Raw genomic sequence first — 26,896 nt, forward strand, 5'->3', positions numbered from 1 at the left:
ACGATCGGCTGTGCCGCAGGTACAGGTGCTTGACAAGTCAAGGGATATGGATGCCGACTTGTGAGGTCTGCCCTACCGGCTGTGCTGGTAGCTCGCTTGACCGAGCTTTACATCATCCTGAGCGAGCTGTTGTGGCCTGAAGATCTAGCTATGCATATAGCTCGCACGCCATCACATTCGTCTGCTTGGCGAGCTATCGCGGCCCCAAACCTGGCTATGTAGCACGCTCGAAGCGTCGACATCCTTTACAGTCTGCTTGGCGCGCCGGTTGGCCCTAGCTCCAGGAAAGTCATGTTTTACTCCGAGCTCGAAGCTCACAAAACAGCTGTCGAGGTTCTCCGCAATTATGGTCGTGGCCTGGCAGCTACCGCATGTGTGGTTCGATGCTGTCATGTGATCCAGATTCCATAGCTCCAACAGAGAGAGTACTATATGCACACTCCGTTGCCGGCTGAAGACGATGGTCGTAGTCAGCCATGGCAAGCACGGCGGGAAGTGCGGTCGTTGTTGGTACTGTATGGTTACGGTATCGTTTTGCCTCGAACCAACAGCATGTCGAGGTACCTTATAGAGTACGGCTGGAGTGGCGCCATCTCGATCTGGCGTCGTCGAAATTGTGCCTGCTGCAGGGCTTAGTCCACAATCCCAGTCGTTCGATCACGCCAATCGTTTCGTCCCCGGACGATCACCCAGACGAAAAATGGTGGTCTGCTCTCGTGTGCCATTGGCTCTGTGGAGAATTTTACGTACGCCTCCTCACAGCGGTATCAAGCTGTACAGACAACTCTCCCGTGGCAGTGACAGTCCACGTTGCTCCCAATGCGTGCAAGCGCAGGGTAAAGAGCATGCATGCAGCCGCACGAGTGATGGCGTGCACTCTCAAGTCAGAGGTATAGGAACAGACGGGTATGTACCAAAGACCCTGCCGCCGTTTTTCTGGTCACGATCACTTTCTCCGCATTCTCCAACAAGCCCCTGAACCTTGGCTAGCCCAGGGCTGGGTTGAGAGATGAAGAACAACCGTGCAGCAGGGCCCGCGAGCTACCGCCTACTTTAGCTGCATGAACCTCTCTCCTTCTGCATTCTTGCCCTCTCACACAATACGGCCAACAGGTCTGTCGCAAGAAACTCAGATATCCAAGGCTATCCTGCAGGTCTCGCTCGGACGACAAAAGGCGAAGGATCTCGGTTATCATCCGACGGGCTAGACGGCAAACCTCACCAAAGTCTCGGTTACAAGCGCGCCACCCGTTCGTCTGGTCTTCCCCACAGCACAGCACGCGCCCACTAAGTTCGAATCCACTTCAACTTGAGCCGCTGGCATAACGTCTCCTCTTCCTTTCACACATCGACAAGACGAGCTCGTCGACGTCGTTCAGCTCAGGATCGAACTCGTCGACAACGACGATCGACATCGACGATCAAAGAGGGGTCCGTTGACCCGGCTTCAAGATACCAAGTGGACTTTTGCGCGTGGCAGACACGCTGTCTTTCCTTCCCCACACACCTCAGATTTCTCCGCACGCGAGCTCCTGGATTGTGGACCTGGGCGAAACAGCAACTCCTGCCTCTCATGTGAGGGCACGTCATCCGATCTGAACTTCACCCGGGGATTTAGTTGCGCATATACTGGTTGTTGTTCGGGCCTGGCGATGCTCATAGGTATGCATTCCTCGATGCTTGTATTGTTGCGATCTTATCTGTGGCTGGTGATGGTGAGATCACATGAAACATATCTGATATGCTGACCAGTATATGCCAGACTTATATACGGCATAGACGACTTCTGACCATTCGACTGTTATGTAGTAGTAGCTCCACCACATCTCAAGGTATGTCCGCCCTCGATCAAGCATACATGAGCTCCGGCTAATGTGGCGCCAGCTTTATCCAGTAGACATAGACTAGAAGCTTGGAAACGACAGTAACGACCGGAAGCGTTTGATTTTGGTGAGTCGATTTCTCTTTCATCCAGCAGCCATGCACGACTTTGTGAGGGACCTGGACTATCTGCAGCTGAGGGCGCACCAACCATGCGATAGGTGCTGGCGAGCCTCATGGCCCGGCATTATTGGGCTTCTCGAGGCTGGCATCTCGTTGGCAAAGAGACTGCATGAGTCGCGCGAGTGCTTTTGCTCTGAGCCAGCAAGGTGTCTCGTGGATGGAGATATGCTGTGGCCATCGCCGCACTCATCCCGACATCCACCCGCCAGCAGCGTTTATCCAGCTCCTACATACCGATCTGCTTGGAAAAGCATTGTCCCGTATCGACGCCTGCCGTATCATTGACATCCCTGCCCTGCTACATCTCGCACGTCGCTGATGTCCAGTCGCTCGCCTTCCCGCAGGCCCTCGCTGACTATCCTCGCAGAATATTCGTGCCCGCATTGTTGTAGATCTTGCTCTTGGTTGTTCTTCGTATCATAATGAATGTGAGTCGTGGTCATCGTGCGCTCCATGGTGCTCCTGTCGCGCTGGCTGGAGGTGGAAGGGTGCTGATATCATGTCGCAGTCTATTCGCAGAGGTGGAACGCCCGAATCCGAGGCGGTGGCGTCGTCAGAGGATGAACGACCATGGCCGTCTTCTACATCCTTTGGCAGCTTGCCGCGGAAGGAGAACGGCATGTCTGGCCTTGGTGGCGGTATCTGGGCGACAGGTAATCAGAGAAGGGGTAGCTTGAAGCTATCCGAGGCAGCGCAAAGAAACGCTGCTCGAGAAGCGCGCTTGACGGCGCCGGGGAGTCACAGTGCTTTGCGGACAGCTAATACACCTTCGCCTTCTATCAGCGATGGGCAAGGCGCATTGCCGTTTGCGATCCCCTTGCAACCGACACCAAAGGCACATAGATCTCTATCGCATTCGCAGGGCCAGCGCGAAGCTTTACAGGCTCATATTGCCGGACAAGCTGGAGGAGCGCTTCCGCTGGGTTTGCTGGCGGAGGACAACGAGACAGAAGCTGATGCGGACTCTGATTTCGGAGGACATCTCACGCAGACCGTCTCGCACCCACCGATTGGGGCTTTGCAACGCGCCGCTACGTATTCTGCTGCTTACGGGGGCTCGAATGGAATGGGCAATGGCGCAGGCGAGTATGAAGATAGGAGACTGCAAGCTGCGCTATCTCAATTGACTATGGGTAAGCGTCGTTTGGTGTCTGCTACCCTGCAGTTTGCGCGCGTTTGCTGATATCGATGACCACGCAGACGCTCCCAATCGCAAAGCTCGATGGGAAAGCCATCTTGGCTGGAGTGACCTCCCAAACATTAATGAATCTCGCCGACACTCCTTGGCTGACATCCCAACTCGCCGCGGCTCCTTCTCGGACGATATGGGCTTCGCATACTCTCGCGATCAACGACCTTCGCACGCTCGTGTTCCCGCTACTAACGGCTTGAATCCACTGGGAAATCGTGCAGATATTGTTCAAGGAGGTAAGTTGATCTGATCCTTCACTCAAGCTCACTTCACTCTGCTCTGTCAGTCACTACACTCTGCAGACCACACCGCGTGACGCTACTAGGCGGCGATATAGCTACCTCTAATGCCCGGGTTCTGACATTGCTTCCGTACAGACTATCAACAACACACAACCATGCGGTACAACGAAGATCCAGATGGGTTCAACATCCCCTCCATGTACAAAGTCCCTTTCGTCGACATCAGCGCCGAAGAGGCCGCCAGCGGTCGCCCGCCGCGTTCTGCTCTTGCAATCGCGCCAGCTTATGGTCCACCAGGCAGTCAACCCCAGCGCAATCGCCGCCAGCTTTACGTCGTCAGCTTCAAGTGCTCGCGCGTCGGCATCTTCTACCTCCTCGACGGCACCGGCCTCGAAATCCGCGAAGGCGACATCGTCATCGTTGAAGCCGACCGTGGTCAAGACCTCGGTACAGTCCAACACTCCAACGTCACGCAGGAGCAGGCCCGCCTCTACCTCCGCAAGTACGCGGAAGAACAGTACAAATGGCTGATGATGTTCTCTGTCAACAACGCCCCCTCCAACGTCAACCCGAACGCTCAGCTCTATGGCGAAAGTAGCGCCATGGCTGCTTCGCGTGGCCTGCTGGCTTCTGCGCCAAACACGATGCAAGGCATGCCTCGCGAGAATAATGCCAGTCTTAAGCCGAAGGCCATTAAGCGTCTTGCGAATGCTCATGAGATCAAGATGCTGGCGGAGAAGGAGGGCAACGAGGCGAAAGCGAAGAGGACTTGTCAGCAGAAGGTGGCGCACCTGCATTTGCAGATGGAGATCTTGGATGCTGAGTGGCAGTGGTATGTCGTGCATCCTGCTGCATCGAACCTCAAAACTAACACCCATCGCAGGGACTTCCAGAAACTCATCTTCTATTACTACGCAGACCATTACATCAACTTCAAAGATCTGATCACCGAGCTCTACCGCATCTACAAAACACGCATTTGGCTCTCCGCCGTCAACCCAGCAAGCTTCTCGCAGCAGGCGATGGGTCAGCCACCAAGCGGCATCGGTCCAGGGGCCATTACACAGAACAACAGCGGCGTCAACAACTCATACACGATGGCATACGGTGCGGATCCCGATCCTTACGGCGCCATTCCTCCCTACCGCGTTGGCTACGATACGTACGACCCCAACTACCCAAGCATCCCCGGTGTCGCCAACAGCTTCGCGCCCTCATCCTCCGTCCATCAAGCGCCTGCCGTTCAGCCAGGCGCAGATACAACCAACTCGATGGCCGACTACAACTTCTACTACGAGCGTGGTGGAGACCAACGAGCTCTGATGTCGCCAACGGCACCGACGATGCAGGCACCCATGAGTCAACAACAACAACAAATGCAGCATCAGTTGCAACAGCAGCAGGCGAGCCCTTATGGCAGCACCGGCTACTGGTCGGGCATGTTCCCAGAGTATCCCACCCAAGTTGCTCCTCCTACACCAGCCGGCGCCGTTACTCAACCCCTACGCACCAACTTCCGCGACTTCTCCCCTTCCCCCTGGAACAACGCCAACTCGCCCATCAACCCTGCTTCCGCTGGCCTGGGTCGTCAAGGTGAATCTCAGCAACCCATCGGCACTCGTCCTCGCTCGAACGGTGGTCCAGGGATGCCAGGTCAGGCTATCACGCCGGGCTCACAAGGCGATGTCGGCGAAGACCATGTGCGTCAGTACCGCCATAGCCATCAGCCTGCAGGCTACGAGACCCAGCTGCGGAATTTTGGCTTTCCGTTCTTGCCTAACGCATCGATTCAGGCCGGCGTTCGTCACAATAGTACGACTGGACAATTCATCGGTAACGCTTTCGAGACTGCTACTGCTCCTGCTAACGGAGGCGCTGCTATGCCCGGTCCGTACGCGGACGAGATGTCGCGTGAGCGCTGAAAACCAACCTACCTGCCTACGGTCAATCAAGAAAGCGTCTACACAACTTCCAGTATCATTATAATCAGCTAAAGCTTAGCTACGAAGAAGCTCAATGGGAGCTACGACTTGCAGCGGTGATATTTCTGAGAGGGTAAAGCGAGATACTTTGGTGCGGAGGAGGAGAGGCTTTACGGGACAATTTTGTGCTTGCGTTCGAGGCAGATATGGTACCATATCGATGGTTTTAAGATATGCTATAGTCGAGATAGCTTCGGTAAGGACTTGTTCTCACCTCACCTTCTCACTTTTGTTACTGCCGTTACCGCCATTGTGTTCCCGCGCCGTTATGGACGTATTGGCTGGCGTAAAGTCCTTTGATAGGACAACGTCGCTTAATGTCGCTGTCGCTGTCGCTGTCGTGGCATACGCAGGAGTTTCTGCGCGAATTGATCGGTTCTTTTGCTGGTCCACGGCCTACCACTACGGTAACATCACTCAACGTCAAGGCGCATACTTGAGCCTTCCCAGGACTATTGTGAGGAGGATCTGGTAGCGTGTGAACCGCCAATATTTCGAGGACCATCACTACGACTGTCGTATACTTTCGACCAATCCCCAAGATATGTTTGAAAGATGTTGCTGGCGTACTGTCTACCAATGTACCGAAAGTATTCTACACCCTTGACGACGAACTTTCAGTCGTCCCGGCGCCGTTGCGCACGAACTCGCCGGCACACTCGCCGCCAGTGCCCCTCACACGCTCTCATCAATGCCAGAACCCCTAGACAGGACTCCACCACTATTCCCAGCTCCGTCATCTGCCCCTGCCTTTTTGGCGGCCGCCGCAACTATATAAGAGTTAGCTACTCTACTCGGGACCTCTCAGAATAATCGATCTTACCCTTCTTTTCCTCCCTCTTCTTCCTCACCTCCTCGCGCTTAGTGACGCGCTCACGACGGGCAGCAGCTAGCATTACGTCATTGTAGATGTTTGTGGTTTGGGGGTGGCGCTGAGAGTGGCCGGGGGTCTTGGACCAGCAGATACCCATGTTTTGTTTGTGTGGGATTGGTTGATTGGTGTGGAGTGGGTAGTTTCTCGTTGACTTGCTATTTGAAGATATAGTAGCGTGAGATTGGGAAAGAGTTTTGGGGGCGTTTTGTTGTCAAGAAGGGCCTGGGTTGGGTTGTGTTCGGCTTTAGTGCGATGTTTGTGCATGTGACTTGCTTGCTGACAGTGAATGGGGATTTTGTTGTTTCCAATAGCGCAGCAAGCAGCTACGCAGCCGTGCCGGCCGGCCGCGGTGTCACATCAAAGGACATATCGGGGTTGCTGATCACTGACGATGAAAACGAGCCAAAGACCGCGAAGAACCGGAGTTGTCAGCCTGTCGCTGACGCAGGCTACTCGTGATGCTGAACACCGACCTTCTCCTTGCCCTCGAAAGCGTCCTCCATGTCTTCCTCAGTCACGTCGAAGTCCTTGCGTAGCCCTGGTAAGCCCTTGCGAACGAAGAGGTAGTCGACTTGTTCGAGAGTTTTGCCTCCAGTCTCGGGACATAGTAGGTAGACGAAAATCACAGCTACAACATTGCCAGAGATTACCCAAAGCCAGAAGTACCAACCAATCTGTGCAAACCCAATGGCTGTCAAAGTGTCAGTAGCTGTGTATACGGATTTGATGATACATCGAAGCACTCACGACCTGCAAACACTGTGATGAAGGTCATCAGCCACTCCCCAGACGCTGTTGCTGCAGCGCCGATATGTCGATACTCGAGTGGCGCAATCTCAGAGCAGTAAAGCCATACGCATCCTTGCCACGCATAGCCGAAGACAAACAAGAAGATGAACAAGATACCGATTGCGGTCCATTGGATTGCTGGGTGCTCTGGTCCGGTAGCGGCAAGTGCAGTGAAGATACTGATCAGGACGGTCATCGCAATAGCACCGTATAGCAGCACAGAGCGCCGGCCGACTCGCTCGACTGTGAAGTACAGTGGCACGCAACCGAGGGCGTAGAAGATGTTGAGGACTCCTGATAGAAGCGAGACGAGAGATGGTTTGGCAACGGTGGCGAGGATGACGCTGCCTGAAAAGTCGCTTGTCAGGATCATTTACCACCGATACTCCAGCTACCCTGCTTCCGACTTACTGTAGTACGCCAACAAAGACGACCCCATCCACTCTCTAATCATCGGTAACCAGAAACACATACTCAAACGCCGAATGATCTTAAGTCGTGTCTTGTCAACAATCCCCATGGTCAAGAACGGCTTCCAATTCAAGCTGGCATTGGCCTCGAGTTCTGCTTCAATCGATGCCAGAATCTCTTGTCTCGTTCGCTGGACCTTCTCGGACGACACGTCGGCATCGTTGAGTTGTGCTAGGGTGGCATCGCCTTCCTCCCATCGATTGACTGCATAGTACCATCGAGGTGTGTCGGGGAGGAAGAACATGGTACCACCTGAGATGATGGCGAAGATGCATTGGAATATGATGGGAACACGCCAGCTTGCTTGATTGTCCATCATGATGAAGCCATAGTCAATCTAGTAGTGGTCAGCGTAACTCCGGATCAACGCCATATGTACGGATCGCCTACCCAATATGCCAACGGGACACCAGAGATGAGTAAGATGGCATTGAAAGCATTAGCTGGACCACGATCTCCAATCTCTACACCAGTCTCAGACAGATATGTAGGTACGGCACTGGATATGCAACCGATAGCGAAGCCAGTGCATAGCCGTCCTACAATCAGCTGTGCAACACTGTATGCAGATGCTTGGATAACCGAGCCCAAAATCGCAACGAGGTTACCAAGGATGACAGTACCACGACGACCCATCCGGAAGGAGAAGAAAGCAATAACAACAGCAGTGACCGCTGCTGCTAGATCGTACGAGGCCACAATCATGGGTATGGTATATGTTGCTCTTGGGTTGCCGATGGCGTCTAAGAATGGCTGGTGAAGTAGTACGCCACCTAGGACGCCGGCATCGTACTGCAACACCGTTAGCCTGTAGTTGGAAATCAGTTCTCGGGCATACTCACGCCATACATCATGAAGCTAACACCACATGTTATTTTCATGAGCAGATACAAGGTTCGTCCCCTGAGCTGTATTCCTCTCATGGTTGCGGCGAGTCTGGCCGATCAGCCTTATGTCGCTGTTCGAAGGCGATAGCATGAAGCTGATGAAAGAAGAACAGCGATACTTTCCAGTGATGATATCCATATGATTCCAGCACCTTGCTATGCAGTACCTCGGGAATAGTATGCGATCTGCAATCCCCGCACACAATGTCCTACCTCGTGGCTACCTGGTGTTTCGGTGTCGTCCTACGGCAGAATATGGCGTACATTAAGCTTTTACAGTGGTCCTGTCGGAGGATGACGCAGGAACGAGGATGCCGACAATCTACCTGGATAATGGTTTCCGGTGCCATCCAGCTTGTATGCTACATCTCTGCTGCCACATCTCTGCTGCCACATCTCTGCTGCCACATCTCTGCGATAACAACACGAAATGCGTCGTCGATGGACTCGTATCAGGGAAGATAGATGCTGGCCCAGGCTCGCACACTAGGTGTTGATATCGTGGCTAGCCGAGAGGAGATGTCGTGGGATAACAGATCATTTGGCCCTGGCCCTCACCATAGACATGGTATGCCACATCCTCGGACTTGATCAAGCCTTCAGAATTGGACAAGAAGGCCGCAGGGATGATGAAGCTTCTGAAGTGGCCTTTGATGGTGAAGAAGGAGTTGAGATGAAAGTATGAAGCGGGCTTGGCGGCCAAGCGTCCATCGCTGTGTCACCTTGGCTCTTGCCACAATTTGAAACATTCCAAAGCCATCCCTCATAATGCCCCCAACAGTCGGTTCATGTCTGTCCGTGTTTGGCGGGATTGTCACGAACCATCAAGTCACAAGGCGTCCGCAAAGATCCGACCTCGCGTCCATGCATTACTGTGATGCCTTAAGAAGTCTATCGTAATCTTTTTCCACGAAGGAAGTGATAAAGATGACAGTCATGGCAATTGAAAGTGAGCTCTCGCCAGGAGGTAGGATTATAATCTTCAGGAAGGCCATGGACACAACAGTAGCTCACAGCATTCTCCAGAATCCATCACCCACGACCCAGGCCCTCAGAGCGGACCACCAGCACTCCACCTCCTGCACTTCAACGACGTCTACCACATCTCGCCCGGCTCATGAGATCCAGTAGGCGGTATAGCCCGCTTCAAGACTCTCTGCAAATACTACCAGCACTCTGAAAAGTACGCTTCTGGACCGTCATGTCTTACACTCTTCAGTGGCGATGCCTTCAACCCCAGCCTGGAAAGCAGTGTCACCAAGGGCAAGCATATGATTCCTGCTCTCAATGCATCAGAAACGAGTGCGGCCTGCTTAGGAAACCATGATCTCGATTTTGGGGTTGAGCAGTTCGAGTATCTGGCTGGGCTGTGCAAGTTTCCGTGGCTGTGTGGGAATGCGCTTGATGATGATGATGGGGAGAGTGTAGCGTTGGGTAATTGTCGGAAGAGTGTTATGCTTACGACTTCTGATGGTCTGAAGGTAGGTGTGATGGGTTTGGTTGAGAGGGAGTGGCTGGACACGATCAATACTCTTCCACCTAACCTGAAGTTCCTGGAGCCTGAGACGGTTGCAAGAGAGCTTGCGGCGGAGCTGAGGAAGCAGGGTGCTGAGATTGTGATTGCGCTTAACCATCAAAGAGAGCCTAACGATATCGAGCTGGCTGAGTCTCTGGAGCGGGGCATTGTCGATACCATCCTTAGTGGACATGATCACTACGATGCTCATTCAGAGACGAATGGTACACATATCCTCCGCTCTGGCTCTGACTTTAAGCAGCTCTCATATCTCGAGGCATGGAAGCGAACTAACGAGAACGTGGGATCTGGCCCTTCCTGGAACTTTCGCATCGTGCGTCGGGATGTCGTCTGCTCGATAAGTCCCGATGCAAAAGTAGATGAGATGGTGGAGAAGATCACAGCAAGTCTGCGCCCGAAGCTTGAGAAGCCGATCGGCTATACGGTTGCACCACTTGATGCTCGCTTCACGACTGTGAGGACGAAGGAAAGTAACATGGGTAATTGGGTCTGCGATTTTATGCGGTATCACTACAATGCGGACTGTTGTCTGATGGCAGCTGGTACGATAAGAGGAGGTAAGATCGTGTCCCTCTCAAATCCACCTTGGCCGCCCTCTAACCTTTCTTTTACAGATCAAGTCTACCCTCCTGGCGTCCTCCGCATCAAGGACATACTCGATTGCTTTCCCTTCGAAAACCCTTGCGTCGTGATTAGCGTCAAGGGCTCAGCCATCTCTCAGCCATCGTGGCAGCGCTGGAGAACGGCGTGAGCAAGTATCCAGCGCTCGAAGGTCGCTTTCCACAAGTCTCAGGCATCACGTTCTGCTTTGATCCCGCACGACCTGCTATTTCTCGCTGCAGCAACGTAAAGATCAACGGCGAGGTTGTGCAACTTGAGAAGGAGTACACGATGGCTAGGACAGAGTACATGGTCAGAGGTAAAGACGGCTTTACGTCCCTCCTGCTCGAGTACCATGGCGGGGTGGCGAAAAGCGTTGTGGGTGATGAGACGGGCATGTTGATTAGTATGCTGTTGAGACAGTACTTTATGTCCTTGAAGATTCTCGGCAGATGGAAGAACTGGAGTGCGCCTATGGGGAGGCATTGGGCGAATGTGCATGAGGATTTTCATGAGGTACATCTTGTCAGGGAGCCTGTCAAGCCTGGCGAGACTTTGCCGACTACAAGCCGTGAGCACAGCAGGACGGTAGCGGGAGAAATTCAGAGCGGCAGTGCTGGACTTGTTAGGACTGCGCTACAGTCTGGCAGTTCCCGGCAAAATCACCTGAAGTACGATTATACCCACGAACATATCCTTCAGCACTCCGACAGCGAAGACGAGCACAGTCATCGAGCTGATCTACCAGCTGTGCGTAACATGCCTCAGAATGGACATCAGGACACGGGAAAGCGTGAGCGAGAACTCATGATCATGAGGAGGGTTATGAGGAAGTGGTGGCGCATAGCCAAGTTACCAGGTCATCCAGCTATGGCCGAAGATCACGGAGAAGACTTTGGCGTCCACTGGACAAAGGGAATCTGTCCCAGGGTTGAGGAGAGAATTGTCATGATTGGAGGGTAAGCGGACCCTTCAAAGCATACTCTTTTGCACATTATTGCCAGGATCTCAGCCCTTGACTACCTACCGTGTCTGTAAAGTCGTGTTCTGGGGTAGAGTGCATGCCCTAATGGCGATCTACTCACTACCGTGCCTTCTTGATCGGGCCTAGCCCCAAGCTCGAATCTCCGAACACCCTCCACCTTCTCCACGTTGCTGTAAATTTATCTCGAGCGGCTGACCCTGCCATAATTATCTGCCGCATATCCTTCGCCATAATCTTCACCATAGCACCCTGTGCCCAGAACCTCGCACACAATACGAGACAAAATGAGTGTGGCATGAGAGCATGATGACAATACCGCCAGCAGTTGTCATCATTGCTCGACATGGGCCACGCTTAGATGCTGCAGATAGTCAATGGCATCTGTCTACGCCGACACCCTACGACCCTCCACTAACCTATGGCGGCTGGAACCAGTCCCGAAGCCTGGGTGTACGAATAGCGAGTCTCCTGCATGCGCGAGAGCAGGCAACGAACGATGCGCTTAGCGAACCCACGAAGGGCGATGGAGTGACGAGCTACGACTTTGCGCAGAGAAATGGCGGAAGTCCGCGGTCAGACGAGAGTCGAAAGCGCAAAAGGAAGCACAAGGTAGTGATACACAGCTCGCCTTTCCTGCGATGCGTGCAGACGAGTGTTGCCATCGCGGCAGGCATGGCTCAGTTCCAACCGCCATCTGAAGCAGGGAGTAGACCGAGTACGAGTAGGAGTCGGACGCCGAACACATTACATTCTGCTTCGCCTCGCCTGCGAGCACTGGAAGGCAAGGGCTCGCCAAATCTTGCACCCATATCAGAGCCGCGGGACTTTGCTCACGTGATTGCAAGACGCGTCCTAGCGGAGCACAAGAGACACAGGAGATGTAAGCTACGAGTCGATGCCTTTCTAGGCGAGTGGCTGAACCCAGGATACTTCGATCACATCACACCTCCACCACCGAGTGCACTCATGCTAGCAACAGCCAAGGCAGAACTCATGCGTCACGAATCTGTGGACATCTTCACACCTACGATCTCAACCAAGACTTCACAAAGTAGCTTATGGGGCGGCGCAAGCAATTTACGAGGGGACAGCAAAGATAGCACAAGCGAAGACTGGGAGGAGCCTCAAGACACCCTTCCACCATCGCCCTCCCGCCGCGACCGCACAGGTAGCATGAGTAGCATTGGAAGCAACGACAGTGCTTCTGGACGACGATCGCCCTTCCGACAGAATCACGCTACTCAGGCGGTCACATCCAGCATACCTAAACCGGAGACTACAGTCTACGTCCCACCAACACCACACTATGCCATCTCAAGCTCTGACCACATCCCTCGCGGCTACATAGCGCACGCCCGCCAATCCTGCGTCAACGTAGATTATCAGTGGGATTCTTCTCGACCGCCCCAAAATTGGGGTGATGGAGGCGAATTGGGCGAGGAATGGAGCCAGATGCATAAGCGTTTTAGGAAAGGGCTGAATCATCTGATCCACTGGTACAGTCAGCATAATGTTGATGATCGTGCTGAGGATGCGCTGGGCTTTGACCAGGCGGAGAGACATGCGCTTGAGGCTGAAGTACATGATGATGACGATGAGGTGGAAGATCTGGTGGTGGTGCTAGTTACCCATGGGGCGGGCTGTAATGCGTTGATTGGTGCGCTAACGGGACAACCCGTGTTGCTCGACGTGGGAATGGCTAGTCTGACTGTGGCAACGAGGAGGGATAATGCTCACGTGGTACTGCCTCCTGTCGCAAGCCGTGACGTGGAAGGCAATCCTGGGCCTTCGCCGAGTCCAGAGGAGACATTATCTGGCCAGGCAGCAAGGAGGGTTAGCCTGGATCTTGGTTTGTCGTCGATATATGAGATGAAGCTCGTGTCTTCGTCCGAACACCTCCGACCAGGCGCCGATCCGAGACGTGCTCCTTCGCTATCGTCACGATCAGATGATCAGCGATCCGGCCTTGGGGCACCATCTAAACTACAAGATCAGCGAGGCTCTTCTAATGGGAGAGAAGCAGCCGACACAGGCTTCGCGGACTGGTCTCTCACCGACTCATCCCGGAGCAGTAGCAGCAGTCGAAGCGGTACTAGCAGTATGCTCGGCTCCGCTGTCCGAAGACCTTCGGTTCCTGTTCTGAGCTCTGCTTCCGGTGGACTGGGTAGGAGTAATACTCTGCCTGTTGTACCTGGCCGAAGTGAGCCAGGAAGTCCTGGATTGTGGACACCGCCTGGAGCTGGCAGTACGCCGGTGCTGAAGGCGAAAGAGGCCACGTCAGATCAGAAGTCTGTAGGCGAGGCGTTGCCGGAACCTGCTGGTGCTGCTGCTCAAAGCATTCCAGCCAGTGTCATTGCGAAAGCCGCTACCTCAGACCATACGGAAGGCTCGAGCCGCAGTACGGCCATGTCCCTCGCCCTCTCCGGGGCCCTCGACGGCGCGGCAGATACGCCTCTGCCACCCGCCATGATCCAAAACGCACTGGCGCATTCTACCAACGGCATCAATGAAACCCATGGCAGTCCGCCTCAGGTCCAGCATACTCACGACCACAAGCCCAGCTTATCAAACGTCAGCGATTTGCCTGCTCAACCCCCACAATCTCTGGGAAGGACAATGAGCCAGAAGGGTCTGTGGGGTGCTAAGCCAGGTGGTGATAAGGTAAGGAGGGATTTTGGGGAGGGACCGAAGAAGAGGTGGACTTTGGTTGTTGACGAGTAGAGGACATAGATAGATGATTGATTCTTTGAGCGATGAGGCGATTGGTAGGCTTAGCGAAGGTGTTGGATGGCGCTTTGCATATCTGTGGCTCTGGCAGGACTGATGATCTCAGCTTGACACGGTACAGAGCCCTACGAGTCTACGAGGTCCTCTACTTATTTAAAAAGACTATTGTTGCATTCAGAACGACTGCACCCTCACATGTGAGTGATTGCAAGGAAAACTTCTTCCATACACCGTGCCAGCTTCGTTGGTCGATCGCTGGCAGTCGTGTGTGAGCAAGCGGGGAGGGGGTGGAAAAGACAAGGACGAGGTCGAGGACGATTCTAAGAATTAGTTTGAATAGACATCCGTAGTCCGCTGTGAAGGGAGGTTCAGCAGCCGCAGATTCCTTCAGTGCATGAAGAGTGCGGGCTCGCTCTCCTCGACATAGTGTTTCCTTTAGCTCAAGCGAAGTGAATGGTCAGGATTTGCTTGGCATACTCAAGCCACAGTCACATGCAAATTAGACGCGGCCACGCTATGACTTCTTATTTGTGCTCAGTCTTTGCGTTTCTCTACAACCCGGAACAGAAACATCGTGACCCACTGCATGATGAATGCGATGTTCTTCCTGTATGCTGGGCTATGTCATGCCATCCGTAGTGCTTGGAGGTTCATTCAGCAGCATTTCCAGGTTCCAATATGATGCTATAGGTGGCGCACGGTTCTGCTTATGACGCTATGTGGGCCAGGGGGCGCCTGTGTGTGGGAGAATGCGGCTCACGAAATCAAGAATCGAGTGTCAAACAATTGTTCCAGGATCAACACCCCTCCTCAAGCTCTTTTCCTCTGTGACAAGTAACTACATCATCTCTTCATAATCAACTACCTGAATCAAAGCCTTCATCAACGACCACGAAGGGATACATCAGCAAATCTCCTCAACAGCGTAGCAAACTTCCAACATGGCAGACCAGCAACAATACCCCAATCTCAATCCTTACAGCAAGTTCGACGGCTCCAACGACACTGCCAATGTCCAGAGCAATGTCGGTGGACAGAGCAACATGACCGAGCAAGCCAAGGGCACTGCCAACAACCTCATGAACAGTAAGGTAAGAGCACTCCCACAACAATATCAACCCCGAGTTCCGGTCCCCCCAAAGAGTGCTGCTGCACTGGCAAGAGCTCCGGTGAACAGCTGGCATATCGAGATCTGTCCTTCACTGCGAGGCATACGTTACTGCAGCTTTCATAGTTCATTCGTGCTGCCTCTAAACATCACTCTTTTGTACACTGCTGACAGCAAACCAAACAGTATCAGCAGATCTCTCCTCCAAACATCCCACAAAAGCAGGTCCCTCCTAACATGTCCCTCATATCAGACGCACAATCCGCCATGGACTCCGTCAAGAACTCCCAGACCGTGCAGAACATCCAGAACGGTCCCGTGGCCGACAAGGCCCGCGCAGAGACCGCTGCGGTCAACAACGAGTTCTCCAACCTCGCCAACTCCCGTCAGACTCCCAACACCCAGACTGCTACCGGCCAGCCTCTGACGCACTACCACTCCATGTTCTACACCCTGCTCTCGTGGGAGAACCCGCGTGCCACCGCCATCAGCTACGCCGCCATTGTCCTTGCCATCTTCGCTTTCCGCTACCTCCCCATCGTCCGCTACAGTCTTCGCCTGACCTGGATCGTGCTCGGTATTACTGCCGCGGCCGAGGTCGCTGGTAGGGTGGCGTTCGGCCAGGGTATGGCTACCAAGATGAGGCCGAAGCAGTACTACACCATCCCTCGCGAGACTTTGGACAGCATGATAGGTGATTTGGAGCAGCTGGTCAACTTCTTCGTCATCGAGTTCCAGAGGATTCTGTTCGCTGAGAATATTTCTGCTACTATTGGTGTATGTTCTCCTCCTCACCCACCTTCCACTCATATCATACTAACATCGTCTCCAGGCCTTCGCCTCGGCCCTTACCACCTACTTTCTCATTAAGGTCACTCCAGCCTGGGGTCTCGCTCTGCTCTTCACAACCGTCATCTACTTCGTGCCTTTGATCTACATCAGCAACAAAGAGCTCATCGACTCTCACCTCGAGAACGCCGGCAAGATCGTCAACGAACAGACACAACAAGTTCGCGACCTGGCTTCTCAGCATACCAGCAAGGCCATGGAAGCGAGCCAGCAGACTTTCAAGCAGTACTCTGCCCGTGCCTCTGAAATGGTTGGACAGACCAAGGAGAAGGCTGTGCAGCAGGGTGTTGCTGCTAAGGAGCAGGCTGTCAACCAGGGTATTATTTCTCCTGAGACCGCCGACAGGACCGAGGAGAGCTTGAGGAGCGCGCCTAGTGCGCCTGCTACTGAGCTTCCTGGTCATGCTCAGGATGCGATGCAGGCTGAGCACCGTACTGCTGAGCCTGTTCTGCAGTAAATGACTGCCATGAAGCGAATTCAATCAAGCAGTACGATGAGGTTGGGCGCTAGGGCTGCGACAACTTGCAGCTTCACCCGACCTGACAATCAGACCTGAGATGAGAGGAGAAAACACCCTAACGAGTGATGCACCAAGGACGGAACGAATTGCGGACCTAGAGACGGAGCGTGGAGACGCATTGTAATAACATCCCCTGGTATGGCACTACTTGGCACAATTGAGCGATGCGAAGCGATGAGCATGATGGGGAGCGAGCATATGAAGCATTGTCTGTTTCTTCTTTAATTGCCTGAGGCGTTTGTAGCATGAGAGTAGGCGTGGAGATTGAATGCGACCTGAGACTTCTACTTCATATTGCTCTGGTCCTCATGGCCGTCATCAGCGTTTCATGTGTGGCGTATCGTCGTACCGTGCTGAGGCAAGGTGAGGTCACAAAGCTGCTCCTGCCTGACGTTGATCGGCTGAAGAAAAGCCGACTTCGTCCTCGCGCCGAGACAACTTCGTTTTCCTCGTTTGAGCTGTGCTGCCGTTCGTCTTCATCCCTTACGCCTCTTAACCATGACTACGTCGGCTGTAGTCTTCAGCCATGCCGCGATGACAACTTCAGCCTCGCCGCATTGGTTGCTCCACCATGCGTCCGCATGTGTACCTGATATCAAGTGCTTGCTGCGCCACATCGGGGCCAGCCTCACGACCTGACAGCACACGGCGGGTATGAAGTCTCAGCTGCCTACACTTTGGCAACTTCGACAGACTTACATGGCCAACTGCTGCCCTCCCTCTATCTTGGAGCGACAAGTATCTCGCTTGCGCCCAATATCTTGCTTAGTACGGCTTCTTTGAGCTGTTACCTGGCTCCGCAACAATCCATGGCAAGCTCATTCTACCAGCCTCTCCCGTCGCCGAACCATATCCGGGTGCTTGATCTCTCCACCACTTCCTCTAAGGACCAGCAGCCTGAAATCGTGGAGTGCAGTCTACGCCTACTGGATCTCAGTGACCCGGACAATGAGGCATCATACGATGCCGTCTCCTATACCTGGAAATCTGAGCCTGGCGAGCCGGATGGGATTGGCCACATAATGTGCTCGGGACACGAGCTACCCGTTGGCAGAAATCTGTACGAGGCGCTGAAGCAACTTCGCACGGCATCTGAGGCCCAGCTCCTGTGGGCAGACGCTATATGTATCAACCAGAATGATCTGGAGGAGCGAGCTCAACAGGTGAGGTTGATGGGGAGTGTTTTTCACAAGGCTCGATGTGTACATTGCTGGCTTGGCATTGGGGATGATGAGTCGAGGCTGGCTTTGCGGAATATTGGGCGTCTGGGTATCACTATCATGAAACTGCTCGAAGATAGAATCTGACCCTCTCTGGTAGGCTGTGCGCTCCGCGAGAAGTTGACTGGGACTCACGAGGCCTCTGAACAAGAGATCCGTCCAAGGTAGACAGTTTAGTCTAGTCTGAGGGTGTAGCTTACTGATTGACGGCCATATACAGGTTCAACGATCCAGCGATTTTCGAGCGCATTGAGCAAAGACCCTGGACTGACCTGGAGTGGTATGATATCGGTCAGAATTTCGGGCGTGCATGGTTCAGTCGAGCATGGACACTCCAAGAGCTGACCCTCGCTACCTCAAGTATGATGTGGATAGGTAGTCAAACTTGCAAGGGTACCGATCTATCAGCCTTCATTGATTTCATCAGCAGAATGGGATGGGCGTATCCCATACACGACCGGTGCGGCTTCGTCTCACAACGAGGCGCTGAGGCTCTTATAGGTTGCGAATCGTTGCGACTTTGGCAGGGGGATCGAAGTATACGGCAGCATGCTATATCGAACCTCCTGGTTGGGGGCACCACGATGTATGGCAAACAAGCACACACTGTAGAGGCACTATCTGGTTATCTGGTGGAGACGTGCAGAGGTCGGCATACGACTGACCCAAGAGATTGCGTCTTCGCTCCTCTGGCTTTGGTCGTAGTATACCTAGAGGTGATAGGACCGGTCTTGGTGACTCCCCAGACAACCATGTCTGACTACACCCTGAGTGCAGGACCGATCTATATTGACTTCACAAGTTGGCTTATCAAAGGTACACGCAGTCTGACCATCATTGGGCAGGCGGAGCGGACTCAGCAATTCGACGAGGCGGTATCGCTGGCTACATTGGGGCAAAAGCTACCGTCTTGGGCACCCGACTACTCCTGTCGAGCAAAGCGGCTGCTAGTGCCATCGAGGAGACAGACAGCTTTCGATGTGGTCGCACCTGCATCGGCATGGGATGCTTGTAGTGGGCAACAGCTAATGTCCACCTTTGTGGACCAGCAAAGCCATCTGCATCTCGACGGGTACCGTTTGACAACCGTCCGTCAGTCCCAGCCTGCATGCGGGGAAAGCGGCTATCATATGTTGCGCCTCCTAGCTCTCGCAGAGGGACTCTACGAAGGTAGATCGGATCTTGACTGGGTACAACAGCTGGCCGAAGTCCTTGCTGGTGGCTCGCCAAGCGTGACACGAGCCAAAGAAGATTTCAGGACACAATTCGGACACTGCGTGGCTATCGACAGCACCATGTCAGCCATACTCCGGATGCTGTTCTACGGGTAACACGACGCACAGCTGACCAGATTGGAACAAGAACACCTTCGGATTTTTGAAAAGGCCGAAAAGAGTAGCTTCTGGCCTGGCAGGAGACAGGTACGACTCTGGTTCGAAGAGTACATTGAAGCATTGTGCATGGTTGAGGTGCACGATCCTGTGGCACTGCACAGCAATGCAGTACTGATGTCCATTCAACAACGGATCGAGACGTACTGGAATGAGATTGCTTCTCATTGTAGGCTGAGGCGTGTTGTTGCAACCGACGATGGCTGTCTGGGTCTTGCACCAGATACTTGCGAGTCTGGGGATGAGGTCTGGTTACTCCCGGGTCTCAATGCCCCAATCGTACTGCGTGCGGTGGGCAACGGGAACCATCGGGTTATTGGCGAAGCGTATGTGCATGGCAGGATGATGGGAGAAGCTTTTCAGGACGACACTCTTGTAAGCGGTGAGACTGTGGCTGTAGTGCTTGAATAGTGCAAGCTCCGATGAAGTCAACGAGCTTGCACATATCCGTCTCGTACTAACATTCGCGACGTGCTTATATCCTATCTCTCTCAGATTCGGTCGGTGACCCTAACGATTCTGACCTCGAGCGATCGACAAGCCTGTGCCCTTGCAGTGTGCAACGGCATTATCCAACAATGCCTGTTACACCGAATGTGTTTGCACGGGTACTGAATATTTCGTCGAACCGGAGTCGGGACAACATGCTAATGCCGCCAGCTGTATGTCCTTGTCAAATGTGGATCGATTTGTCATCGAGATTTCGACACCGTTGAAGGCACTTCGATAAATCGTTTCGATCACCACATCATCAGAAGCGGCTTCAATACACTTTTATACCCATCCAAGTCCTCATATCGTACCTGTCATCCTTGATATCACGCAATCAATTCCAGAAGCAATTAATCATGGCGACTAACGGCAATGCAAACGGCCAATCCGCCACCAATGGCCACTCGACTCACAACATGCAGCCCAAGATCATTCTCTATACCAACCATAACTGCCCTTACGCCCAACGAGCTCATATCGCTCTCGACGAGCTGAACTTAGAGTACGAAGAAGTCATCATTGACCTCAACACTCCACGACCACAATGGTACCTTGACATCAATCCTCGGGGCTTGGTTCCGTCCATCAAGTACAGCGTGCCCGGTCTTTTCGACGAGGAGATTATCACAGAGAGTGCCATCGTCGCACAATTCCTGTGTGACGCGTTCCCGTCTCATCTCTTGCCTGCCAGCAAGGAGTCGCCGCATTCTGCTCTGACGAGGGCAAGGATCGCGTTTTTCTGTGACACTTGGCAGACAAAGATCTCGACCCTCATGTTTCCCCTCATCATGGCGAAAGAAGGCGAGGAGAAAGACGCCAAGGTGACAGAATGGATGAAGGCGGCAGAGAAGGAGATCGAGCCACTCCTGGCCAGTGCAAGCCCTTTCTTTGGAGGCAGCAAGGATCTGACGTTCGCGGACCTGTTCGCCGCACCATTTGTGATGAGACTGTATGCCCTCGCTAGAGATGGTGAGATAATGCCGAAGAGTTTCGTGGAGAAGATGGACAGTCTGCCCAACTTCAGTGAATGGGCGAAGGCTATTATGGACCACAAGAATGCTACGAAGATCTTCGACGAGGAGAAGTTTGTGGAGGCTACCAAGGCTAGAATGAAGAAGACGCAGGCTGATAGGAAATGAATGAGGTGTGTCTCGTGAGGGGCGACTTGACGATTACCGATCGGATAGGGGCAAAGGGATGGCCACTACATGACTGATGACCAACGTATCCTAAATGCGTCTCTAAGCACACAGTATCACAAAGCTTGTAGCCAGACCTTCAAGCTCACTCGTCTTCAGCATGCCGTCCGCAACTTCCCATCCCACTGAGCCCCAAGGCTGGCTCGTCACGCCCCTGATAGCGATGGGAAGCTCAATCGTGATATCCTCGCTGCTGTCTGCGTAATCCAGGTTCGCGAAACCCAGCATTATCGTCCCATCAACCTCCCAATAAGCTACATCCAGAAGCTCATGTCCCGGCACCACGATACGGACAGGCTGTGCGCCGACTAAGAGACCCGAGACTGGTGAAGTCGTGGCGACCTTGGCCATAGTACCGTGTGCCTGTTCGAGAGTGGTGCTCGCCGGGAAAGTCCAGCTCATGATGCCCTTAGCACCATGATTAAAGCTTATCAACATCATAGCCCAGGTCTCATCGGGCGTAGGATCTCTCGCCCAGTAGCCTTCGCCACTGAATGCCTGCAAGACAGCCCACAGTGGCTTCTGTGTCTCGCCAAGCCAAAGCTGGTAGTTGAAGAAATCATCGAGACGATTGCTGACATCTTGCAGTTCGCCGATACAATCATCGCAGCCGCAGTCACCATAAGTCTCGTTGCATGTAGTATTCCACTTCGAATAGGTAGCGTTGATGCCCACGGGATAGGCGTCTTCCATGATGTAATCCGCACCCGAGCTGTACTCGTTGAAGTAGTAATTATCGCAGTTCAAGACCAACGCTGTGGGATGATATGGATCCACCTCCTTCAGGATGTCGTATGCAATCTTCGTCTGATTCAGAGCGTACTGCCACCCATCTGGCTCATCAGCCGTATACCAGCTCAGCAAGTTCGAGCGATCCTTAACGGGTGGCAAAGCTTCGATCAGCTGAGATGTGTTCAAGCCGGTGTCGAAAATATGCCGCATGTCATATTGGTACCATAGATCCAGCTGATCCATCCAATTGAACACGTTGTCGAGATCACCATCCAGAAATGAGCAGACGGGGTTGATAGCATTGAAGCCGAGATCTTTGTATGCAGTAACGTTGGCTAAGCTGTAATTTAGGTACCCACCACAATCCGTGTAGAATCCGAAAGGCAAGATATCGACAAACGAATAGTTCGTGACGTGATTAGCCGCGACTAAGCAACCATACAGATTGTCGACTTTGACAGTGCTTCCATTGTATTTCGCGGGCAGGTAGTAGATCTTGGTCGTGGCAGTGTATGACTCGTTCGCATATGAAGAAGGCGGTGCCCCGTACAAAACAATGTCATATGGCTCAAGCCGTGGCTGTAGCACAGTCAAGTCAAATTGCACCACATTGTTCGTGGTGTTGACCGCAACACTGTTCGATGCCAGGGGCTCATCGTTGTCTTCCAGACGAATGTCGAAGTCCAGCATGCCGAAGGGTGCAGTCGCAGAGCCTCCAGCATCTGTTGGGGTGGCATTCGTCCATGGCTGTCCGTGGTAATAAGATAGACCGGCGTCTACGATGAACTCTCCATAACGCTCAGAGGAGTCGTATATACTATGGCGAGGCTGTACCTGTACGAGGAGCATTGGCGATGGTGATGGCTTCGGAGGCTCAAGTTCACCAGTCGGGTCGTAATTTGGGTAGCCCAGCTGATAAGGCTTGCCGCACCATCTTGGTATATCAGTATACTGACCAGACTGACCACCGATGAAAGACTGGGCCCACGCAGTGACAATGATAAGAGCGCTACAACCCAAGAGTCGGTACATGACTGATTGAATGAGATGGTCAATGCGAGCGTTGGCAAGAGGAGAGGAGGTGCACTGAATGAATGGTGGTATCCCTACCTTGATCTACCGGTACTCACCGCCGATCGTGCGTGACAGCGTTACACTCGTGTCGAGTTTGTTCGATGAAGTAGGATCACCATCGTGAGGGGTCAGGAAGCAAAGTGGACAAGTTTCAGCGCCGTGACTAAGCAATGCGCCTTACCCACATCTCATTTCATTGGACGATCCGCTCCCTCTTATCAACGACTTCCTGCCGTCGATCATGACAGCACCACCGCGCGTTGGCGTTGGCGTTTTCGTGTTCGAGCAGTCACGTGGTGGACGCTTTTTGATAGGCAAGCGAAAGGGCAGCCTCGGAGCAGATACTTGGGCTTTGCCTGGAGGACATCTCGAACACGGAGAATCCTTAGAGCAGTGTGCCGTCCGAGAAGTCGAAGAAGAGGCCGGTATACGACTTGGTAACCCCTACTTTCTCACGGCCACGAATACTTTCTTTCGGGAAGATCGCAAGCATTATGTCACCATCTTCATGATTGCTCAAACGACCCATGTTGTAGGGGACCAGCCGCAACAGGCTCAGGTTAGTAATATGAGAATGACCTTCTCGAGGAATCTTCATTGCTCACATCGAGTCTGATGTAGCTGCTCGAACCTGAAAAGTGCGAAGGCTGGACATGGTCGACGTACGAAGAGATGCTCAATCTCCAGGATAATCAAGGCAACCAGCTGTTTCTGCCCCTGATATCTCTACGAGACCAGCGTCCTGATGTTTGCACATATCTGAGGTCTATGGGAGAGAAAGGTTCGTATTTGGCTCCAGAGATATATGGACGACTCTCCGCGTGAACGTGCAGCTGGACGCTCGTGATCCTCAGTTTGAGTCAACATCCGATCACGAAGGATAACGCAAGAACCTCTCGAGCTCCTTGTTAGAAGCATATTCTGGCAAAACCTGGATGATGCTCCGCACAAGCAGGGTTCAATCCTCATGCCGGCAGAGTGACAGGACTCGAACAACAAGCGAAGATGGCGGCCCAATTTCTGGCTCAGAAAGAAGGACGAGCGTGCAGAGGCTAGGGTCTGCCAAGAACTTGTGGCGACAGAACGACTTGAGTGCTGCTCGAGCATACTCTTCCTCGTGCATGATTCTCTTTCAAGTTTCGCTTCCGCAGCGCCCGTTGAAGCTGTTGCTGTGTGGGGCTCCTCTGCGGTGTGGCGATGATGATCACATTCGTGCGAGAGGTTATGTCTGCACTTGTTTGGGTATAACGAGCAATACATACACTCCTAATATGCCACTAAACGCTGTCCTTGAGCCCGAGAAGTAGCCAACACCTCGCTCATGCAGAATGCACTCATGTAATCATGACCTATGCCTTCATCGCTGTAAGCTTGCTGGGTAACCCGCCTAGTGAAATTCATTCACACTTGTCCTCGTGTTCTCCACACACCCTTCCTGCTCAGCTCAATCATCCCAGCTCTTCTCGACCGTTTCGCGTACACGCTTCGTATACTCCTTCCTGTTGTCCTTGTACAGATTGCTCGCCTCGACGTTCGCGGGACTAGATGTATTCGGGTCGTTGAGGAGACTGTGCATATTCAGATCGTTAGCATGTGCCGCAAAAGGTAGCACCTACTGCCTTCTCTCGAACATCCTCATCAACCAGCTCCCAGGTCTCCAACCTGCCCCAAAACTCCACAATCTCTACTCTTCATCATACATACCTCTGCACACTCGTCAAAATCGCCGCAACATCGTACGTCGGACTCCATCGGTTCTGCAAGATATCCAAACATAACTCCCCACTGCCGTAGACATTCGGATGAAACATCTGCGAGATGAATTTGACTCCCGGCGGCTTGTTGGGGTATTGCTCTTCGAAGTGCATGACCAGTCGGAATGTACCGTCTTCGAAGGGTGTGTCGGAGGGGCCGATGATTACTGCGTTCCTGTGCAGAGGAAGGGTGTTAGTCTTGCGCCCGTGGAAGGGATGAGTGTGATGGGGACAGGTCATGGAGAGGGCGGCGAGATAGCAGTGGCATGATCATACCATGTCATGACATTGTCGGCGATGGGACTCGCGCTCACGCCTGCTGGAGGATCGGTCTGCATGCGCTTGAAATCCCGCATCAATCGTCTCCTCGCCGCCGTCGACATCTTGCTTTGCTCCTGTTCTCGGACAACCCTTTTATTCCTATTTTTACTCTACCAGCTTCGCTTCTCGTCCCGCCTGTTCTTCCTCAATCACACTCAATTGCCACAATAGGTGGGATGAGTATGGCGGGGCACGTGAGGTGTGTTGATGAGCTCAGGATTGTTCCAGTGATGTGAAGGATGGTATAAAAGCAAGGTCTGATCCGTCCAGTTGATGCTATCGTTGTTCGGAAGATGTTCAGGGTTTGTAGATGCTGATGAACGTACGTGAGTCAAGGAAGGAAGGTGCGAGCTAAGCTTGGGGGACGTAAAGCGGATCCACTTCCGTCACCGAAGTGGCGGTACCATTCACTGACAGACTTGATAAAGCACAGGCCGCATGGTATGAGAAGCATCGAGGTGGTCACGTTGTATCGTCTGCAAGACTTGTAGTACACGAACGTTTGACGAGAGTGGAGATGGCCGTGAAGGTCAGTACCGCGCAGCGAAAGGGATATCACATTATCTACACGTTAACCAAAAGCCCACAGGAACGCTCCAAGCTCTATCCCACACAAGATAGGTATGGTCAGATTATCATCCAGTCCCCACAAATCTATCGCTTCACTCACGCTCGCCGCAAGTCCAGAAATAACACTCAGCACAGCCAAAGCCGGCCACCCAGTGACCTTAATATGAGACTGCAGCATCCCAGAATCCTTCAACATCTCAGAACCCTGAAACCGGGAACTAATATCCAGATTTCCCTGGAAAGCGAAACTATTGATGCCGGTGTTGTTCTGCGTCGAAGCTGGGACCAGCCCACTCCAGAAAAGCAAAGCGCAGCCGACGCCAACAACGAAAGCGGCGAGGCTACCTGCTAGACTCTTGCCTCGGCGGATACGGGGTGTATACCTTCCCCACGCCCTTCCGATCGTGGAAGCAGCTGTATCGCACCAACTAAGCAACAACACCGACATGATCGCGACATCCTTCCGACAGAACCTCATCGTGAACCAAATACCTGCTAGATAGCTTATAACCCCGTTGAACTGGTCGTGGGCTTCGGCCTCGCGCATGAATGGTCCAAGGGCGCGGATGTATACGCGATTCAGCGCTGGCCAGCGGAAACGGACAAGGTCTGTTGCTCCGATCGGGATGAGGAGAGAGAGGAGCAAGGGGTGGATGTCGGTTGGTTGGTAGCCGGCGGAGTAGAGGTAGAGGGCTAGGAAGCCTATCGAGACGTGGAGGACTTTGCGGGGGACCTTGACGACATATATGTTAGTATCAACTTTGCTGAGCGCAAATGCTGTCGTTGATCTGGATGCGACTCACCTCATGCTTATGCACAAAAGCCCTCCATTCCCGATGTATAGGTATCAGTCCCAACGGCGACGGACTCCTTGACAAACTCCGCCAGTATGCTGCACCGAAGCCTTCGCCTTCTTTTCGCGCACTTTCTGGGGATAGAAGTCCGTTTGCATCATCATCACCTCCTCCTACCGGCTGTATCCTATTCACTTCCTTTCGACTCCGCAGTGGTTTCGATCCGGCGACAGAGCTCGAGATACTGCCATTAGCAGTTCCCATCGCTCGGGTCTGTGGTCGTCGTTCGATTTGTGGAGAGCGACTTCGTGCTCGCGCGCGTGCTAATTCTGGGTCTTCTGCGCCGAGAGAGCCGTTTGGTACAGCTTCATCTTCTTCGATAGGTGGTATTGCGGTCTTCTGCTGTGATGTTGATGGGAAGTAGCCGTCCCTATTGCTCTGTTCGGAGGGCGTAGGCGAGGGCGAGATCACGCGAGGTGTTGCCGGTACTTGGTAACTCGACATGGTAGGAGCGGATCGTAGAGGGTGCTCGGGAGTGGACGGATGATAGATTTGTGCCTGCCCAGGCTAGATTGTAGGATA

General features: G+C 53.2%; 11 protein-coding genes across 11 annotated transcripts; 6 read left to right on the top strand and 5 right to left on the bottom strand.

Moving 5' to 3' along the window:
• Positions 1–2,503: 2,503 nt before the first annotated feature.
• LTS14_007814 (uncharacterized protein) lies at positions 2,504–5,360 on the top strand (the record flags this gene model as incomplete). Its single annotated transcript, XM_064840503.1, has 4 exons — positions 2,504–3,137; positions 3,205–3,432; positions 3,574–4,270; positions 4,322–5,360. The coding sequence occupies 4 exons, from the start codon at positions 2,504–2,506 to the stop codon at positions 5,358–5,360; spliced, it is 2,598 nt and encodes an 865-aa protein (XP_064691953.1).
• A 735-nt stretch (positions 5,361–6,095) lies between these two features.
• On the bottom strand, positions 6,096–6,391 carry LTS14_007815 (uncharacterized protein; the record flags this gene model as incomplete). The annotated part of the gene is made up of 2 exons (XM_064840504.1): positions 6,096–6,190; positions 6,244–6,391. The coding sequence occupies 2 exons, from the start codon at positions 6,389–6,391 to the stop codon at positions 6,096–6,098; spliced, it is 243 nt and encodes an 80-aa protein (XP_064691954.1).
• A 352-nt stretch (positions 6,392–6,743) lies between these two features.
• Positions 6,744–8,405, bottom strand: LTS14_007816 (uncharacterized protein; the record flags this gene model as incomplete). Its single annotated transcript, XM_064840505.1, has 5 exons — positions 6,744–6,985; positions 7,042–7,431; positions 7,495–7,891; positions 7,945–8,346; positions 8,397–8,405. 5 exons carry the CDS (start codon positions 8,403–8,405, stop codon positions 6,744–6,746), a joined length of 1,440 nt encoding a protein of 479 aa, XP_064691955.1.
• Positions 8,406–9,712: 1,307 nt separating this feature from the next.
• On the top strand, positions 9,713–14,284 carry LTS14_007817 (uncharacterized protein; the record flags this gene model as incomplete). Its single annotated transcript, XM_064840506.1, has 4 exons — positions 9,713–10,535; positions 10,593–10,612; positions 10,675–11,537; positions 11,935–14,284. 4 exons carry the CDS (start codon positions 9,713–9,715, stop codon positions 14,282–14,284), a joined length of 4,056 nt encoding a protein of 1,351 aa, XP_064691956.1.
• Positions 14,285–15,231: 947 nt separating this feature from the next.
• LTS14_007818 (uncharacterized protein) lies at positions 15,232–16,704 on the top strand (the record flags this gene model as incomplete). Its single annotated transcript, XM_064840507.1, has 3 exons — positions 15,232–15,381; positions 15,585–16,175; positions 16,231–16,704. The coding sequence occupies 3 exons, from the start codon at positions 15,232–15,234 to the stop codon at positions 16,702–16,704; spliced, it is 1,215 nt and encodes a 404-aa protein (XP_064691957.1).
• Positions 16,705–17,576: 872 nt separating this feature from the next.
• Positions 17,577–19,318, top strand: LTS14_007819 (uncharacterized protein; the record flags this gene model as incomplete). Its single annotated transcript, XM_064840508.1, has 3 exons — positions 17,577–18,036; positions 18,088–18,151; positions 18,208–19,318. 3 exons carry the CDS (start codon positions 17,577–17,579, stop codon positions 19,316–19,318), a joined length of 1,635 nt encoding a protein of 544 aa, XP_064691958.1.
• A 908-nt stretch (positions 19,319–20,226) lies between these two features.
• LTS14_007820 (uncharacterized protein) lies at positions 20,227–21,009 on the top strand (the record flags this gene model as incomplete). Its single annotated transcript, XM_064840509.1, has 1 exon — positions 20,227–21,009. The coding sequence occupies one exon, from the start codon at positions 20,227–20,229 to the stop codon at positions 21,007–21,009; it is 783 nt and encodes a 260-aa protein (XP_064691959.1).
• Positions 21,010–21,111: 102 nt separating this feature from the next.
• On the bottom strand, positions 21,112–22,491 carry LTS14_007821 (uncharacterized protein; the record flags this gene model as incomplete). The annotated part of the gene is made up of 2 exons (XM_064840510.1): positions 21,112–22,136; positions 22,161–22,491. 2 exons carry the CDS (start codon positions 22,489–22,491, stop codon positions 21,112–21,114), a joined length of 1,356 nt encoding a protein of 451 aa, XP_064691960.1.
• A 625-nt stretch (positions 22,492–23,116) lies between these two features.
• On the top strand, positions 23,117–23,700 carry LTS14_007822 (uncharacterized protein; the record flags this gene model as incomplete). Its single annotated transcript, XM_064840511.1, has 2 exons — positions 23,117–23,434; positions 23,497–23,700. 2 exons carry the CDS (start codon positions 23,117–23,119, stop codon positions 23,698–23,700), a joined length of 522 nt encoding a protein of 173 aa, XP_064691961.1.
• A 619-nt stretch (positions 23,701–24,319) lies between these two features.
• On the bottom strand, positions 24,320–25,012 carry UBC2 (Ubiquitin-conjugating enzyme E2 2; the record flags this gene model as incomplete). Its single annotated transcript, XM_064840512.1, has 3 exons — positions 24,320–24,443; positions 24,580–24,804; positions 24,906–25,012. 3 exons carry the CDS (start codon positions 25,010–25,012, stop codon positions 24,320–24,322), a joined length of 456 nt encoding a protein of 151 aa, XP_064691962.1.
• Positions 25,013–25,521: 509 nt separating this feature from the next.
• On the bottom strand, positions 25,522–26,818 carry DGK1 (Diacylglycerol kinase; the record flags this gene model as incomplete). The annotated part of the gene is made up of 2 exons (XM_064840513.1): positions 25,522–26,253; positions 26,324–26,818. The coding sequence occupies 2 exons, from the start codon at positions 26,816–26,818 to the stop codon at positions 25,522–25,524; spliced, it is 1,227 nt and encodes a 408-aa protein (XP_064691963.1).
• Positions 26,819–26,896: the final 78 nt, after the last annotated feature.

The sequence above is a fragment of the Recurvomyces mirabilis genome (genome assembly GCF_035927965.1).
Source record: "Recurvomyces mirabilis strain CCFEE 5264 chromosome Unknown scaffold_22, whole genome shotgun sequence".
In the NCBI taxonomy this organism is placed as follows: Eukaryota; Fungi; Ascomycota; class Dothideomycetes; order Mycosphaerellales; family Teratosphaeriaceae; genus Recurvomyces; species Recurvomyces mirabilis.